The sequence below is a fragment of the Taudactylus pleione genome, unplaced genomic scaffold (genome assembly GCF_031769625.1).
Source record: "Taudactylus pleione unplaced genomic scaffold, aTauple2 ptg000655l, whole genome shotgun sequence".
Lineage (NCBI taxonomy): Eukaryota > Metazoa > Chordata > Amphibia > Anura > Myobatrachidae > Taudactylus > Taudactylus pleione.
The window spans coordinates 528,487-545,694 of record NW_028285057.1 but is presented as its reverse complement, the minus strand read 5'-3'; the positions used below and the strand labels follow the sequence as shown (position 1 = coordinate 545,694).

The 17,208-nt window shown below is 47.7% G+C and overlaps 1 protein-coding gene across 1 annotated transcript in view; it reads left to right on the top strand.

The window, feature by feature from the left end:
• The first annotated feature begins 2,231 nt into the window (after nt 1–2,231).
• The window catches only part of LOC148478426 (testicular acid phosphatase homolog), a 71,813-nt gene continuing 56,836 nt past the window's right edge, over nt 2,232–17,208 (top strand). Inside the window, exon 1 of the mRNA XM_088455419.1 lies at nt 2,232–2,406. Coding sequence (XP_088311545.1) covers nt 2,302–2,406 — 105 coding nt within the window. The 5' untranslated portion in view covers nt 2,232–2,301. The remainder of the gene's footprint in view (nt 2,407–17,208) is intronic.

Below are 17,208 nucleotides of genomic sequence, written 5' to 3'. Positions count from 1 at the left end.
TGTGTGTAAGGAGCACTACTACTGTGGGTATGTGTGTAAGGAGCACTACTACTGTGGGTATGTGTGTAAGGAGCACTACTACTGTGGGTATGTGTGTAAGGGGCACTACTACTGTGGGTATGTGTGTAAGGGGCACTACTACTGTGGGTATTATGTGTAAGGGGCACTACTACTGTGGGTATGTGTGTAAGGGGCACTACTACTGTGGATATTATGTGTAAGGAGCACTACTACTGTGGATATTATGTGTAAGGAGCACTACTACTGTGGGTATGTGTGTAAGGAGCACTACTACTGTGGGTATGTGTGTAAGGAGCACTACTACTGTGGGTATTATGTGTAAGGGGCACTACTACTGTGGGTATGTGTGTAAGGAGCACTACTACTGTGGGTATGTGTGTAAGGAGCACTACTACTGTGGGTATGTGTGTAAGGAGCACTACTACTGTGGGTATGTGTGTAAGGGGCACTACTACTGTGGGTATGTGTGTAAGGAGCACTACTACTGTGGGTATTATGTGTAAGGGGCACTACTACTGTGGGTATGTGTGTAAGGGGCACTACTACTGTGGATATTATGTGTAAGGAGCACTACTACTGTGGGTATGTGTGTAAGGAGCACTACTACTGTGGGTATTATGTGTAAGGGGCACTAGTACTGTGGGTATGTGTGTAAGGAGCACTACTACTGTGGGTATGTGTGTAAGGAGCACTACTACTGTGGGTATGTGTGTAAGGAGCACTACTACTGTGGGTATTATGTGTAAGGGGCACTACTACTGTGGGTATGTGTGTAAGGAGCACTACTACTGTGGGTATGTGTGTAAGGAGCACTACTACTGTGGATATTATGTGTACCCTGCGCAGACTGAGGTCTGATAGTGTGCGATGAGGTTAGCAATTCCTAAGTAAGGTCAGACCATGTGCAAGTGTGTGTGAGGCTGCAATGGTACTCGATAGTACCGATGGTTTCTCAGTCTTGCTAAACATTACAGATGTGTGTAAGGTAAAGTGGGCGTCCTTGTGTAGTGCTGCGGCGGCATAGCGATTGCAATGGATTAACATACTATCGCAGTGAGACTGCGTGCGTAATCGCAATTACAATCGCAATTGCGATCCGTAAGGAATCAGGCCCATTATATTTTGATGGTGTAAGCCATCGTAAATAATGGGCTGCAAGATCTCAATCTTTTTCAGAGACAGATCCTTCAGATTCCTCTCTGGTAATCTAAATGCCTGCCCAGTTGTGATGTCAGCGCAAACACATCGGCCAAACGATTGGTGAGTATGCGCTTAGCAATTGTTAGATAGGTCAGCGGTTCGGCAAATCAGCTGACCTGTCAGCCAGCTATGTACCCAGCTGTAGTTGTTAATTGTGATTAACATCTATATGCCACATTTATAGATAGGAGCAAATCTAGCCAAAGGGTGCATATTTGCACCTGCACAAACTATGTTGCGAAGGGGTGTGGTATGAGAAGTTGACATTCAGAATGCCGACTCCAGAATGTAGACAGGTTCAGGATGTTGACATGGACTTTAAGTTGACAAGCGATTTGTCCACATGGTTAAACTGTCGACAATATTGCCATTTAACTTGCCGACACCAGAATGCCGACATATATATTTTTTTACTCTAAACTTAACCCTAAAAATAAGCAAAAAATTGATATATCAACATTCTGCTGTCAGCATGGTAGATGCTAACACAATGAACATGTCTCCATTTTAACCATGTTGACACTTTTGAATAGCGACATATTGCTTGTCGACCAAAAGTCCATGTCGACATTTACACTGTCGACATTCAGAACCTGTCGACATTCTTATCAGATCCCGTTGCAAGCAATATATTGTTTTCATGTAGGGAGAATACTGCATCTGGATATAGCACACAAATTCTGAGCAGCTCTCTGGTTTCCCAATACTTTCTGGAGTGCAACCTTATTTGGCCAAGCTTCAAAATTGCACCTCCCATCTAGATTTATTCCTAACTGCAAATGAGGCCCCGTGGGTGCAGGGCTTATTTAAGATCTCTCCAGCTCAAGTATCCTCTTGTTGTAGTAAAAGTGGTTATACAGTATGTCCTCCTGAAAGACAAACAAGCCAGCACTTGATAACATAATGTACAGCCATTCCCATCAAACAAATGGTGACAGGCCCAGTGCAGGATGCAGCTTTCTAGTGCCAGGAAGAGATTGGTGGACACTTCCTTCTGTAAAATAGACTAAAATCAATAGCAGATTGCGCTTGTGAGCTCAGGGATACAGTCCATCGGTTATTACTTCATATCCTTACTCCATGGCAGCAGAATTAGCATTGTACTGGCTCCTCTTGCTGTTCTCCAAACCTCTCGTCTCCATAACTTCTCCTTCCAGTATGGATAATCTGGCTTTTGTAGTTGTGGTGAGTAATTATTTTGCCATTTATATAAGAGAATTTACATTGTTAATTAGAGTCTTCCCACAGGAGGATCCAGAAATCTTTGACATTAAAATAGTGCCTGTATACCCCTAGGACGAATACCATATGCTTTCACACTCACATTTTAAAGCCCACATCTCCACACTTTTATTATTGCCTTACGTAGCAGGTTATGGCTACAGGTGGGCAAATTGTTTCGCACAATTCTTAAATTCAGTCAAATTTTAGGGATTGGCAAATTAATTCACCAATCAATATTGATGATGATGAGCCAAACTCTTGGTGAATATTTTACACAATGTTTACAAAGCAGCGGTAGCAGGGATCATGGTGGCACAATGGTTTGCATGCTGCCTCACAGCACTGAGGTCTTGGGTTCTATTCCCTCCAATGCCCTTTCTGTGTGGACTTTTATGAATACCTAATGATCTATACACCTTAAATGTCTCTATTTAGCGTTATAAGTCACACAAGAAATAATTGCTTTTCAGACTTGGATTGTGGTTCCAAGGCACAAAAAGATATTATTCACCAAAAAGCAGATAGTTACACGCTGTGATCTAAATACAATTAGCGCAAACAAATTATACAATCACAAGGTACAGTCGAATACATACGCATGCGCTCTGGATCCAGATTCCCGGCATCAACTATGAAACCTCCGTCAACAGCAAAGAAAGATGACTAACTATCAGATTCAGAGTGCTTGTTTATGTACTTTTACAGAGATAGGCAATACAATAGAACTAGTTGGCATAATCCCATTGGTTCTACTACCTGCTTCTTCGGTTACGATACAGTTCATAGGTCAGTTTGTATTGTCATAGTCCAGCCTCCAACAGCTCTTTGTGTCTGTTTTCCCGCCGTAGAACAAGTCTAAACTGCCTAATAAACATTACATTACAGAGTACATTTCAATGCCTAACTCTCTATGATCCATAATTTGCAGACACATGTTGCGATCTCCCTGCCGATGGAACTGGAGATTTGCAACTAAACAGTGGTTTAGAATAGCACCAAACACGGTCTGCTTATCATGTACTAAACCTGAGATCTTAAATACAGTTGCTTCATTACATAATTAATAATGAATAAAACCTTGAATATTAACCTTAATGCTAGGGAACCTTTCTATGTAAGTGTAAGGATATGAAAAAAGACGCTAATTAGCGTTGTGCGTCTACATGTTTGTGAAGTACACCGTGGTACGTGTTTCGCAGGGTTGTTCATATTATATGTTTTTGTAAATGTATGTAGTCATATAATGAGGACTTTTAACATTGTTCTATTGCGTGGGAATCGCACGACGCTAAATAACATCGCCGCATGTACTGATATTGTGTGAGATTCGCTAAAATGGAGTTGGGTGGCCATTCTCAAAATGGCGTCTTGTTGCCATTTGCAAAATGGCGTCGTGCAGATTTTAATTTGAACAGATTCTGGACCTCATTCAGAGTCGGTTGCGAGCGCTGATGCGCTCGTAACCGACTTGATGGTTTGGCCTGCTTACGCGCAGCGGCCGCACTGCGCGTGCGCAAGCCCTGGAGCAACAGAGAAACTCTGTCGCTCCGGAGCTCGTTACCAAAGGGGTGGGTGTCGATGTTGATCGACAGCTGCCCCCGTTTGGTAGGTGGGCCGGAGGGGTGGTTTTCAAAACGGAGGCGTTCCTTAACGAACGCCTACCGTTTTGTGGGTGGCCGCACTGACATCATCAGTGATGTCAGTGGGGAGCTTCCTGCTCCATCAGAGCAAAAAGCTTCCAGGGGCTCACGAGTGCCCAGACCCAACCTTAGGGTCTGGTCGTAAGCCCCGATGGTCGCGATGGTGATCACCATCGCAACCATCAACCTGGTCGGTCGTTAAGCTGTGGGTGGTAACCCACAGCTTAACGATCGACAAGGAGGCAGCCGTTTAGGATGCAAGCGGCCGCCTTGATTCAGTGCGACCGCTTGCAACTAACGACCGCCTCTGAATGAGGTCCTCTGTCTCAGCCAATTATCCGGCTTCGACACTTTATATGTTATCCCCATGTTTTTATAGGAATTTTTTTCTCCCGAAAACATACTGGTAGGCTAACTGATTTGTGACAAAAACATTAACTCTAGTGCAGTCGTTCCCAAACTGTGTGCCGTGGCTCCCTGGGGTGCCTCGGGACACTTGCAGGGGTGCCTCAGGTTGTTGGTCCAGCACCAAATCAAATTATTTAAGGTCAATTTAATTTAAATATGTGGACAAACAGAAGCGCAAAACTGTCCACCACCACATAACTGAGCCTGAGGATGACAGGTAAGCACAATTTTCTTCACTTTTATAAAAAAAAATCTGAATCTCTCAATAACAAACTTAAACGAGGGGTGCCGTGAAAACAATGCTGATACTCTAGAGTGCTGTGATTCAAAAAAGTTTGGAAACCACTGTCTGCTATGTACTATTGCAGTAAATAGGGAAGGGAGGCAACATGAAAGTATTTTCTAAATAATTTGATACTTGTCAGCTAATATCTGCAACATTGTAATAAATGTAGAAATATTTTCTTTATTTCTAGGAAGCAGTAGAAAAAATCAAGTGTCTGAAAACGTGTCTGAAGTTTGCTTTTAATTTAAAATTATTGTTAAACCGGACTTGGTTATTTTTTTTTTTTTTGCCCCTCGACTCTTTCCCAAATGGGAGATGCCTGTAGCCCCTGAGAAAGTGGAGAAACACGTCATTACACTTCCTGTCATGCCCATTGCACTAGGAAATAAGCAGGATGCGGGAGGATGACCAGATCTCCCAGGGGTAGGTGGGACTCCCTAAAAACTAAAGAGTCTACCGGAAGGTCAAGCATGTATTAAAGTCAGGGGCTTATTAAATTAACAGTGGGCCCGTGTGTAGTCTATGTCCGGGCCCCTATTTCTCTCTAACCAGCGGCACAAGCGAGTAGACTCTGTAGCTGTGCCAGTCAGCTGCATATATGCAGGTCTCCGAGAAAATGGTGCAGTGGCCATTTTCCCAGTGATTTGTGCATCACTGCCACTGCAAGACTACGGAGAGTCAAGTATTAAAGAAAGGGAAAAGACTTGTTCCCCTTCAGATACTGTACCTGGAAGTGACGTGAACTGAGGGCGGAAGTGCAGTTTCCTGCCCACACAGTCCAGCAAAAAAAGAAACTTGGCCCCTTGCTCGCCATGCTTCGGGCTCGGTGGCTCGCTACGCTCGCCACATGATTATATTCCCCCTCTATGTCTACTTGGATGGTAGGGAATGACGTTGGACACTGGCTGATGACGTCAGGGTCAATCTATGAAAGAGGATCTAGCTGTTTCCTTAAAGAAAGTGGGTGCAGGTTGTGCGCTGTGGACCCTCCTGGTAGGGCCGACGAGAGCCGCGCCAGACCAAGGTGATAGGGGGCATGGCCTAATCGCGGGAAGCGTGGCAACGCCCCCTTAGAAAATAAATGGAAAATATTATTATTTCAGCGCTGTGAAGTGACGCTGCGTGCTGGGTTGGGGGGCGCTGTGTGCCCCTCAGCCTGGCTCACAGCCAATGGGGGGCATAGGAGACTGCTCCAGCTGCTGCTTTAGCAGCCACAAGCAGTCTCCCAGTGCAGCCCAGCACATAGCTGCATGTGCTGGGACTTAAGAGGGAGTGGGAGTGGTGCCAGACCTGCGCCCCGGCCGGGCCCTGGCAGCAAGCCTGAGCCCAGGCAATTTGTACCCACTATCCCCCCTCTCGGTGCCCCTGCCTCCTGGACCCAGGGGAATGTGTGCACTGCACCAGGCTTGCCTACCCTCCCGATTTGGCCGGGAGCCTCCTGATTATCCCGGCCCCCAGGGAAGGTAGGCAAGCCTCCTGCAAGCCGCCATCTCTCCCTACCCCCCCCGCAGAGTTAATAGCAAAACCCCCGCAGCGGGGGGGCCAGGTGACGCGATTCACGCTGAATGGCGTCATCGTGGCCCCGAACCCCGCTTTACAACGCCGATTACACCGGCATTGTGAAGAAGGGGTGGAGCTGCGATGATGAAATCTCACGGCCATGCCCCCGGCCCGCACTGGCCATGCCCCCCGCTGTAAGCTGACATTCAGCCCCCTCCCGGAAGGAGGGAGCTGGATGTCGGCAAGTATGGCCTGCACTCAGTATAGATACACCACTGACTAAAGTATGATATGGAATGAGAAGCACTGAATTTCAAATGCATACGTTCTGAGGGGGAGATGTACAGTACTAAACTCTGTAAAGTGATACACTGGAAAGTGATATACTACCAGCCACTCAGCTCCTAACTGTCATGTTACAGATTGTGTTTAAAAAATGACAGTTAGGAGCTGATTGGTTGGTAGTTTATCTCTCTCCAATTTATCACTTTCCAGAGCATAGTACATCTGCCCCTCTGAGTGACATGTACACCACTGAAGAATAACCAGGGCTGTTGGGACATATGCCGAGCTTGGATGATCCTAAGGGGGTGTGTCCAACTCCTGGAGACGTGGCTACATCCACTGCAAAGGGGACCATTTGTTCCCCTCACCAGCTGGCCCGGGCCTCTCAAACAAGCCTGGACCAGGTCATTAGTACCCACACCCCTCCCTCTCTGTACCCCTGAGTGCAGCACACATTATGATAGCAAAACACCTATTACATACTAGCAGAAGAACATTATGCCAAACGTGTAATTGTATTTCACATATATTGCCAATCCATGCACACCAAACAAAAAGAAAATCACTGTAAAAGCCAAATCCATTATTCTAAAGATATTATTATTAATGTCATCTAGTAAAGTGTTCTAGTTGGGAATATGTAAAATAATGACTGTTATTTGCTACTGTGCAATATGTATGTCATTGTGGGCTGGATTCACAGGTGGACTCTGCTGCGTCCGTTCTTGCGTCTGTTTCCTGAGTCGCGGCTGTGATAATATGTAAATGCTGGTATCAGCCCTTCTCCTGGTGCAGAAGCCTGCGTCTGATTGTGCAAGCCCTGACGCGCCCACTTTCTGCGTCTCTGTAATACCGCCGGTGATATTTTACACATCACCATCAGCACTTGTAACAGTCCGATGGCAGGTGTCATTTCTCTGTCTGAACATGGCCTCTCTGGCTGCGGCTGTGTGTCTGGGAACGGAGCCGCTATCACTGACACGCCCACGACGTGCCCATGAGGCATATTTTTTTTGAGTTCACTTCAGGCCACTTCCCAGTCACCATCCAGGAACACCCATCACTTTGCTGACCCCATTTCTGATACTATCTGTCCCATACATAGCAGCACCTTTGTGTGCACACTCTGGACCTCATTCAGAGAAACTCGCAAAAAGCGAGTGCTTGCTCTGAATGAGGACGGCCGCTTTTTTTTTTTTTAAAAAGCCGGCCTCCTGGCTGCTCGCTAAGCTGTGGGTGACCACCCACAGCTTTTGCGGGTGGCCAGGTGATGGTCGCGATGGTCACGACCAACGGGCTTGCGACAAGACCCTTGTGGTAGGGTCTCGTCTGCTGCAAGCCCCAGTGAGCTTCCGGTTCTAATAGAGTGATGTCAGTAGGGCCGCCCACAAACGGCAGGCGTTCCCCCCACCCTGCTTACAAAACTGGGGCGAGCTGTCGGTCAACATCGACAGCCACCCCGTTTGTAGCGAGCCCTGGAGCGAGTGAATTTCTCACTCGCCACGAGGCTTGCACACACGCAGTGCGCATGCCGCGCGATTGACCCGCTTGCGAGCACATAGTGCTTGCGAGCGGGTCTGAATCAGGCCCTTTGTGTATTGCGTGTAATGTGCAGAGTTTCAGGATTTTTGCGCTTGCGCAATAGCAAATAATCGCTCGGCTACATGACCAGCAGCAGTGTGTGCGAGTTTGCGTGCGTCTCTGAATCAGGTCCTGTACGTTTTGTTAGCTACACAGATCATCTCTTGTATTTCCGTCTAGCTTTGGATACTTCCCACAGTGTTATCTGTTGCTTGCGATACTGTGATACTGTGATACTGTGATACTGAGACCGTCTGCGGTACACAAACAATCCAGATCTCAAGGACTCTGTGGCTGTACGTCTCTACTGCAAAGGGCTGAGTGTAGCAGAATTAAATACAATGAGCTCTAGTCAGCAATTACAGAGCTATCAGTGGCTGCTGCAAAACTAGAATTAAACATGTGCAAGCACAGCTAGTTACTAAGGGGCCGATGTATCATTCTGTTCGGGTACAAAATCATGTGGAAACTGTTGTGTCTGTATTATTGGCCTGCTTCAGAGTTTTACTCTCTGCCAATATTTACGCCGTTGGCTGATGTTTTCAGGGGCGCCCACACCGCACATCCTGCGCACCCATATTTAATACATACCTCTCTGGAGTCCATCATCGACACTACAATAGAAGTGCAGAATAGTGTGGCGGCCATTTTCCCAGATATTTGAGCATGCGCAGTAGAGGTGTCTCCAAGACCATGTTGCTGGCACCATGTTCCCGGAGACCTGCACATGCGCAGTAGGCTCGGGGCACAATGCCAGAGTCGCCTGCACCACAGAAAGGAGGGGCCCGGGGCCGATAGTCTACACACAGGCCCACTCCTCTGTTAAACCACCCCTGGTGGTAACTGTAACAGGTAGTAAAGGAGGCGTGGCTAGAAAAACGCCGGCGTGTCACAACCGCTTCATAGGTGCGTGGAATCCAGCGTCTTTGTATGCCGATTCACTGGTGCCAACGTCTTAGTTCTGTCGCCCATTCTGGGAGACCATAGGCTTACCCAGGACTGAGATCATTGGATCATCTGCGACCTACTAAATATCCGGGCCCGGGCTTGCTGGAGGGGCCCGGCGCCGCCCCACCTTCCCTTTTACTCACAGCAGCCCAGCACACACTGCTGTGTGCAGGCCCGCTGAGAGCTGCGGCGGGCCCGGGTAATAAGGGGCGTGGCCTAATCACGGGAGGCGTGGCCACGGCCCCTTCCCGGAAAAAAAAAAGATATGCAGGGCTGCGAAGCGGCGCTGCGCGCTGGGGAGAGGGTGCGCTCTGAGCCCCCTCAGCCCTGCACAAAGCCAGGGGGGGCGCGATCAGTGTGATCGCTCCCCCCACAGGCTTAGGAGACTGCTGTGGCTGCTGCTCAGCAGCCACGAGCAGTCTCCACTGCAGCTCAGCACACGCTGTGTGCTGGGCTGCTGTGAGGGAGGGGGAGCGGCGCCAGACCCGGGCCCCCACCGGGCCCCTCTGGAAGCCCGGGTCCAGGTAATCTGTACCCGCTCCCCCCCATCTCGGCGCCCCTGGCTGTGTGCTCGGCTGCACTGGGAGACTCCTCGTGGCTGCTAAGTGGCAGCCACAGCAGTCTCCTATGCCTGTGGGGGGAGCAATCACACTGATCACCCCCCCACTGGCTATGCGCCGGGCTGAGGAGGTCATGGTGCCCCCCTCCCCAGTGCGCTGCAAAATTGTTTTATTTTCTAAGGGGGTGTGGCCACGCCTCCCTGGATTAGGCCACGCCCCATCTCCCCCCCCTGCGGCACTAATACATTGATGTGCTTATTAAGAAGCCTCCTCGGTCACACCATAGAACATTGCACCAGCTCTATGGAGGTGCAGATCTCTGTCTGAACATGGCTGCCGGTGTCAGTGCAACTCTGGCAAAAGACGTAGTCGCTGAGCGTGACATGAATGAGACACATCTGTGTCTGGCTGGTCAAATGACCTCTCTCTACATTCAAATGCGTCTTTATGAGGTAGCCATCGGGGCGCGTGTGCGCAGTGCGGCTCGGAGCCATGCGATGACTGAAAGCATCAGAAGCTCGCATGTGGCATCGACATAGTGTGTACTGCTGAACCAGGCCCATAGCCTCTTATTGGTCTGCATGCATAGTCACACCTCCCTAGGCTGCATGTGCAATGTACATGCCAAGGGCCCGAGGAGCTTCTGCTGCACAGGGGCCCCAGGTTCCTCTGGATAGCCCTGATTGTAACAAAAAAACGTTCACATGGCTCCAAAAACCGAGCACCAGAGCTGCCCAGGGTCTCTATGTACTAATGTCCACTGGGGCAAAGTACCTCTATTTATATATAATGTAGACAGAAAACAATGTATGCTGCTCCTTGATGCAGGATATGCTTTGTGTACAGATGAGTCTTAGGGAAATAGGGATTAATTAGCAGTGTCTGTGTCTGAGCTGTGCTGTTACTCCTGAGATAATGTCACACCAGCGATTCCCCGATTCCCTGTGTGTACTCTGGAATTTCCTGTTTGCTGTAGGGAAAATATCCTGTTTGGCCCTGGATACAGAATGCCTCATATGCTTGGTGTACCCTCGCTATTACCTCCCACACTTCCCCTTTGTGTGTTTTATCACTTACTCACTGGCACTGGTGATGTCATCTAGATCACTGTTCTCATCTATTTATAAGGCGTCACAAGCGCCGTACACGTGGAAAAAGAAGAAGATACATCAGTAAAGACAGTGGGCCTGATTTAGAGATGGACGCTAATGGATTCGCAGATGCCATCTGGCACACACATTCTATGCTAATGCTGTAGCTGGCTGGAACTGTATTGAGATGCCCACCGGTGTCTTCACCAATCCAAGCAGCCGCCGTCGCAGATTGTTCGATAATCAGCCATCTGAGTAGCCCAACGGTCTCGCAGAAAGGCCGTCTGAACTGAGCCATCGGAACTACTTTATCTGTGTATGGAATCGCAGACTACAGCACGCCCCCAAAAAAAGCTGGGGCATGCCTGTTTTTTTTTGCTCCCACTGCCCGTTACCTCCCCCAAACGGTCCCTGATCGAAAAAATTCTCTCTGCGTGCGGCATTGCTAAGGTACCTTGGCGCATGTGCAATGCGACCGCTACGCATGTGTAGTCATTCGATAAATCACTCAAATGTTTAAATATCGGAATAGCGTACTCTAAATCTGGTCCGGAGTGCAGTTAGCATCATTATGTTGAAAGGATGAAAGTGAGAGGGCCCTGCTCATACCGGCTTACACTCTATACAGCAGATGAGTTCTGCTGTATAGGCAGCAGGAACAAAAGGGAGGAGGTTGTAAGGAGCGAATATGTTCCCAGCGAGGTACCAGTAGGTGCAGTAGAGCGCCTCATTTTGTAGAACAATTGAAGTATTTCAGCATAGAGAGCAATGCTATTGGCATGAGATAAAAGGGGTGAGAGGAGCAGAGCCTTTCCCGGGGTAGTTCCGCTCTGGGCAGAGAGCACGGCAATTTCCACACTACAAACGTCCGTGAAGTTTGCAAAAGCTCAATGCTGGCAGAGACCAGCTCCATTTCTATACGTACAGGACACATATTGCATTTAGCTAGCAACAAATTGTGCACGTTAGTAAAATTGAAAATGTTGCTTCACAGTACAGCCTAATATTACACTTCGCCCACCTACTTAATTAATGACTACTTTTACTAATTTCACCTTAATGGCATCTTACCGCATTGAGGTCTTATATACGCCATGACAGTTTGCTGACATCTTTTTTCACAATTTTAAGTGTCACATTCCTACATCAAATCATTTTGATTATCATGACAGTATGAAGCACATATACCTACATGTTTAGGTTTTTATTTACATATATTCATTTTGATTCACTTTGACATGTGCTTAACTGGCACAGAAGGTGCCTGTTTAATGTAGTTATTGTGGTCCAATTACAGTCACCGTAAAGATACCAGCTAATATGGGCATGGCCGGCTATACCATTAGGCAGCTGCCTAGGGTCCCGGAATCTAGGCGGGTGCCACTGACTCTGCCTAACACAAAATTAACTTGGACTTAATGCTGGCAGGGGGCAGCTGTGGAACTTATATGAAGCCACCACTGCACTTTCACCTTGGGGGCTGGGAAGTGGGCATTGGTGGTGGTTGAGGGCAATAGGCTGAAGTTTTGCCTAGGGTGGCAAAAAAATGTTCACCGACCCTGTATATGGGAACATCCAGACAAATGTGCTCAAAGTCATTAGTGGATCTTACCGGGAAATGATCTTGTTGTCACATTGTGCCTAGAATCAGACTCGGTACAGCAGCTGTCCTGCTTTCAGTGCCCCCGATGCCAACAATCGCTTTCCAACTCCACCTGTTACAAAGAGCAAAAATCTGCTCACCTTGGCATCATCACTTGGCATCATCGGCTTCTTGTTGTGTTCGCCTGGGCACAAATCAGTACAAACACACAAACACATGACATCACACATGCCATCACATGTATTTTTCTGGTTTATTAAGCATTAAATTTTATTATTGTATAATACAATACAGACTTTTTTTCCCCCAGCTGCCTCATTTAGAATCATCCTGTCCTTTTACAAAACATTTGCTCTTATTTTTTGCAGTGGAAAGAAAATATAATAAAACGAGTATACATTTACTAATAAGAAAATAAAAATAACAGTAGTACACAAAAGCTAGTATACCCTCAAAAGTAACAAAAATACTGTTTACAAAAAGTGATGATGAGCTGAGCGGCTTAATCCATAGACTGCTGATACTACAGATCATAAATACACGGCTTCCATATTATCTGTATGTTCATGTGACTCCTGTTCGGTTTGTCTTATAGTAAATAATAATCTCAAATAAAGGCCGCCTGTCTATGAAATTACAGATGCATAGCACAGCAGACACGATGGTCCCCCCCCCCCCCCCCACACACACACACTCTGGAGTCTGCTATTACAAAAAGGTTTAAAAAGCACACATCCAAACCGCCTTCATGGCCTCCCGTCTGTGGTTCTGTCAGGGCCTTTCATTTGTGGCAAAGTCTCAGGGTTTATACAGTGTTTAATGACAGGCTTCAGTTGTGTCCATTCAGCAACCTGTCCTGCTTCCTCTGCCTGCTCCCCCCCATCCCTGATGTGGGCTGATAAAACACTGGAGGACATAGTAAGACAGTTCTTGGGTCTATCTCACCGAGACGTGGAGCATGCCAGTCACATTGCTGCTGTGTGGGTAACATGACTCGGTCATACTTGTGGTCTGTCTGCATTGCATTGATCAGTGGATTCTTGCTCAGCGTACCTGCCAGGAAGCTGAAGTTTGTCACTGTGGTAAGTTCCACATGGGCGCAGCACATTTCTGGTCAGTATTGTATACATTAAGTCAGGGGCAGAACTATGGGAGACAATGGAGGCGCCTGCCGCCGGGCTCAAACTCTGAAGGGGCACCTCCTCCATTATCCACAGCATATTCACCCCACTAATCGCTGTAACTATGTAACTGGACTGTACCGTCACAGCCGCCCAATACATGGCACCCGTTCCCGGCACCTGAGAAGCCACCATACACTAGTGGAGAGCGATGTGTCAGACCATCAGCTGCTGCCTTTGTCTGTCTATAGCCTGTCTGCATGCGAATTACTACATTACAGTGTCAGCGGCTGTGATGGGACGGGAGGCACCTAATTTTAACTTGCCTGCGGGCGTCTGGAATGAACTAACGCCACTGCATTAAGTTGGCCATAGTGGAAAATGGCGCAGCCAGCCAGCAGACATGGAGGAGGGGGAGGAGAGACCGCATAAACTGCGCAATGTGTGGAGGCGATAAGCATTCACTGTCTGGAATCGGCTGAACGATGGCCGGACAGCATGGATGACCAAATCAAATGATCCAAACAGTGTTTTAGCCGTTCTCGGGTCTGTACGCTGAACACTGTGCCTGATTCATAGACGGAGGGTAATGCAATCGCAGCTGCATTCTCTCATGGATCGCAGTTGCAATAATATACTAATGCTGTCCAAAGCTTACCCGAGCATAGGGACGCCCACTGCTGCCCTCTCATATCCATATACAGCGTAAACATTGGTATCATCGGGGCACATCAAGCAGCCACATGGTATGTAAGCCATATCTGACCAGCCACAAACCCTGCAGCTCTCCTAACACACAGAGGGTTCTCACAGGAGATGGCTAATTTATACATGCCCATAAAACGGCATTTAAATGGTCAGACACGCCAGCGTTTTATTAACCACCCCCCCCGTAATACCTCCCCAAAACGCTGACTACCTGTTACTCACTTTGCGAATGGTTCCTGTGTATAAAGGTGGACGCACTGCGATAGCTGGGGGTGTACAGTGCTGCGTCCGCACATGAACAATTGCAAACAATCGCTCGTCCTGAGATAATAGTGGCTTTGCGTCCGTCTCTGAATCAGGCCCAGTAATCACTCAGACCAGTCGCTTGGTCAGACAGCTTTACACAATAATGGGTATTTCTAAATGTATTGTTTTGAAACCCCAGTATATAAACTTACATTACTTCCAGCAATTGAGAACTGCATGATTTTTGCTACAATTTGTTTCTCTCTCTCTCTCTCTCTCTCTCTCTCTCTCTCTCTCTCTCTCTCTCTCTCTCTCTCTCTCTCTCTCTCGTTCCTAGAAAGTCCTTATAACTGTAGGAATTAGGAAAGGTCAAATCCTTTTGTGCTAGATTGTCTAGTAACAGCTTTTACACATCTGCACTTTACCCCTATGCCGGCGATGCATTCTACTAACTATACTGTGACTTGGTCACCCGTCAGTATCAGTCCTGCTGCTTTATGTTATATTGTATGCTTGCAGGAACATGAAAACAATTAAGATAAAATAACAAACTGATCATAGTATTTTCCACATATTTTCCACATTAGACCAAAGCCTATATTATTTAGCGCCTATTACATTTAAGATGCGAGAAATAATTTAAAACAAAAACACATGCCTGTAGCGATTTTCAACTGACATGTTTGAACACATAGAATGGCATTTATAGACATATATTAAATAATTATGAAGTTAGTATTGCAGTTAGAAGGTGCCAGTAACAATGTAGCTAACTGCACATACAGTGGTTTACCCTGCATTCAAAATATAGGCATTTCGACATTTTGCCCATTTCAAAATATAGCCATAGTCAATCTGTCGGCACTGACAATATACAGTAAGCATGTCTATATTTTGCATGTCCACATTTTGACCAAATCAAAATATTGACAGTCAAAATGTCGACATTGACAAATAGGTCACTGCACATATTGTAACCTACAGTCAGGAGAGTAGCGTGTAGCCAGTGTGCCCGGAGCACAGTGGTGGGCTGGGTCGGGGGGCAGGGTGCCATGTGCCCCCCGGGCCACAGCGTCATGCGGGCCGCGGGCAGTCTGTGTCACTGTGACGCAGACTGCACCACATGTGTAGCGCTGACCGGACAGAGGGCCTGATTCAGAGCCCGACGCTCTGACCAGAGCGCTCGCTCTGAATCAGGGCCCTCCTACCTAAAAATGGAGTGGCCTCTTGGACGCTCGCATAGCTGTGGGTTACCACCCACAGTTTATGCGAGCGTCCATGATGATGGTCGCGATGGTCAAGACCATCGTGACCATCGGGCTTGCGATGAGACCCTGCGGTAGGGTCTCGTGGCCGCAAGCCCTGGAGTGATTTTGGCTCTATCAGAGCCAAAATCGCTCCCACTGACATCACTAGTGATGTCAGTGGGGCCGGACCCAGACGGTAGGCGTTCCCATGGGAATGCCTCCATCTGGCAGCCACGCCCCCTGCACGCCCACCAAAGGGGGCGTGCAGTCAGTCACCATCGACAGCACGCCCCCTTTGGTGCAAGACCCAGAGTGACAGCTTGGCTGTCGCTATCCGGGTCTCGCGCATGCGCACGACGGAGCTCCCTCTGTCGCGCGCATGCGCATTAGGGCACCATCGACCCGCTTGCGAGCGTCCTATATATATCCTTTGTGGGACAAAAGCCTCAATCCGATGTTATAGGTATACAATCATTCCCAAATGATAAAAGGATTCTTGTTAGATGAATAGTATAATCACTTGTGCATATTGCACTAGTACTGGTTAATTGAACAATGGTATTGTGCACAATACTAGCTGACCTGTTATGTAACTCCAAATTGCGTTCCGAAAACAAAAAGAGGGCAGTGTCCGGAATGCCTCTCTGATGTTGAAAAGTCACCGCACAGAGGGGTAATGATGATGATGTACACCAGGAATATAGCAGTCCTGAATAACCACTCAGTGTGGAGTCACCTAGCAGGGGCCATCTGACTGGTGTGTATATGCTTTCAATCGCCGCAGCAGTAAAAGATCGCTGTTAGTCAGCGGTCGGGGCTCCGTGTAAGGGAGAACCAGGAGGAGAGCTGAGCCGAATATCAGCTGGATCTGCGGCTGTTGGTATTCCTGCCACACACAGTCGGAGCTCCGTTGAAGCCAAAATAAATAAGCCGGGTATTTGCTGGTGCGCGGCTGCTGGAAATAAAGCCTGTGCCGGTGCTTGATATTCCGTCTGAAGTTCAGTCATAAATAAGGAGCAGGGAGGCAGGGAGGCATGCAGTGATGGATGGGTAGATAGCACCGGCAGAGATGGAGTTTAAATAGCCAAACATTGGACTTGGTAAACATTGGCCGTGGAGCTGGTCACTTTATGACGGCCTAGCTTCCTGGGGAAAACCAGCTGCACAGAGTTGCTCTGGGTGGGGGAGGCACCCTGCACTACCTCTTGTTAGTATGTATTGGTGCAGGTTTAGGCAAGCAAAAGTTATTTTCCCCAATTGCTTGTCACAACAGTACATGTTGATAAGTACAGTAAGTACGCACTACTGCCAGCGAAACTCAACTGTGAAAATACAACGTAATTATATTATTACATTTAGTTAAAGGGCTTACACTTTCCTGTTGGCCTAGGCGGATAATCCCTGGAATTATGCAACTATATAAAACCCCATTCGTAAATTCCCATAGCATATCATGGGACATATGGCACAGTCGTTTTAAGCCTTGACTTAATGACAAAAACTTGGCCACCACTTGTGTATAATAAGATGCAGGGCAGT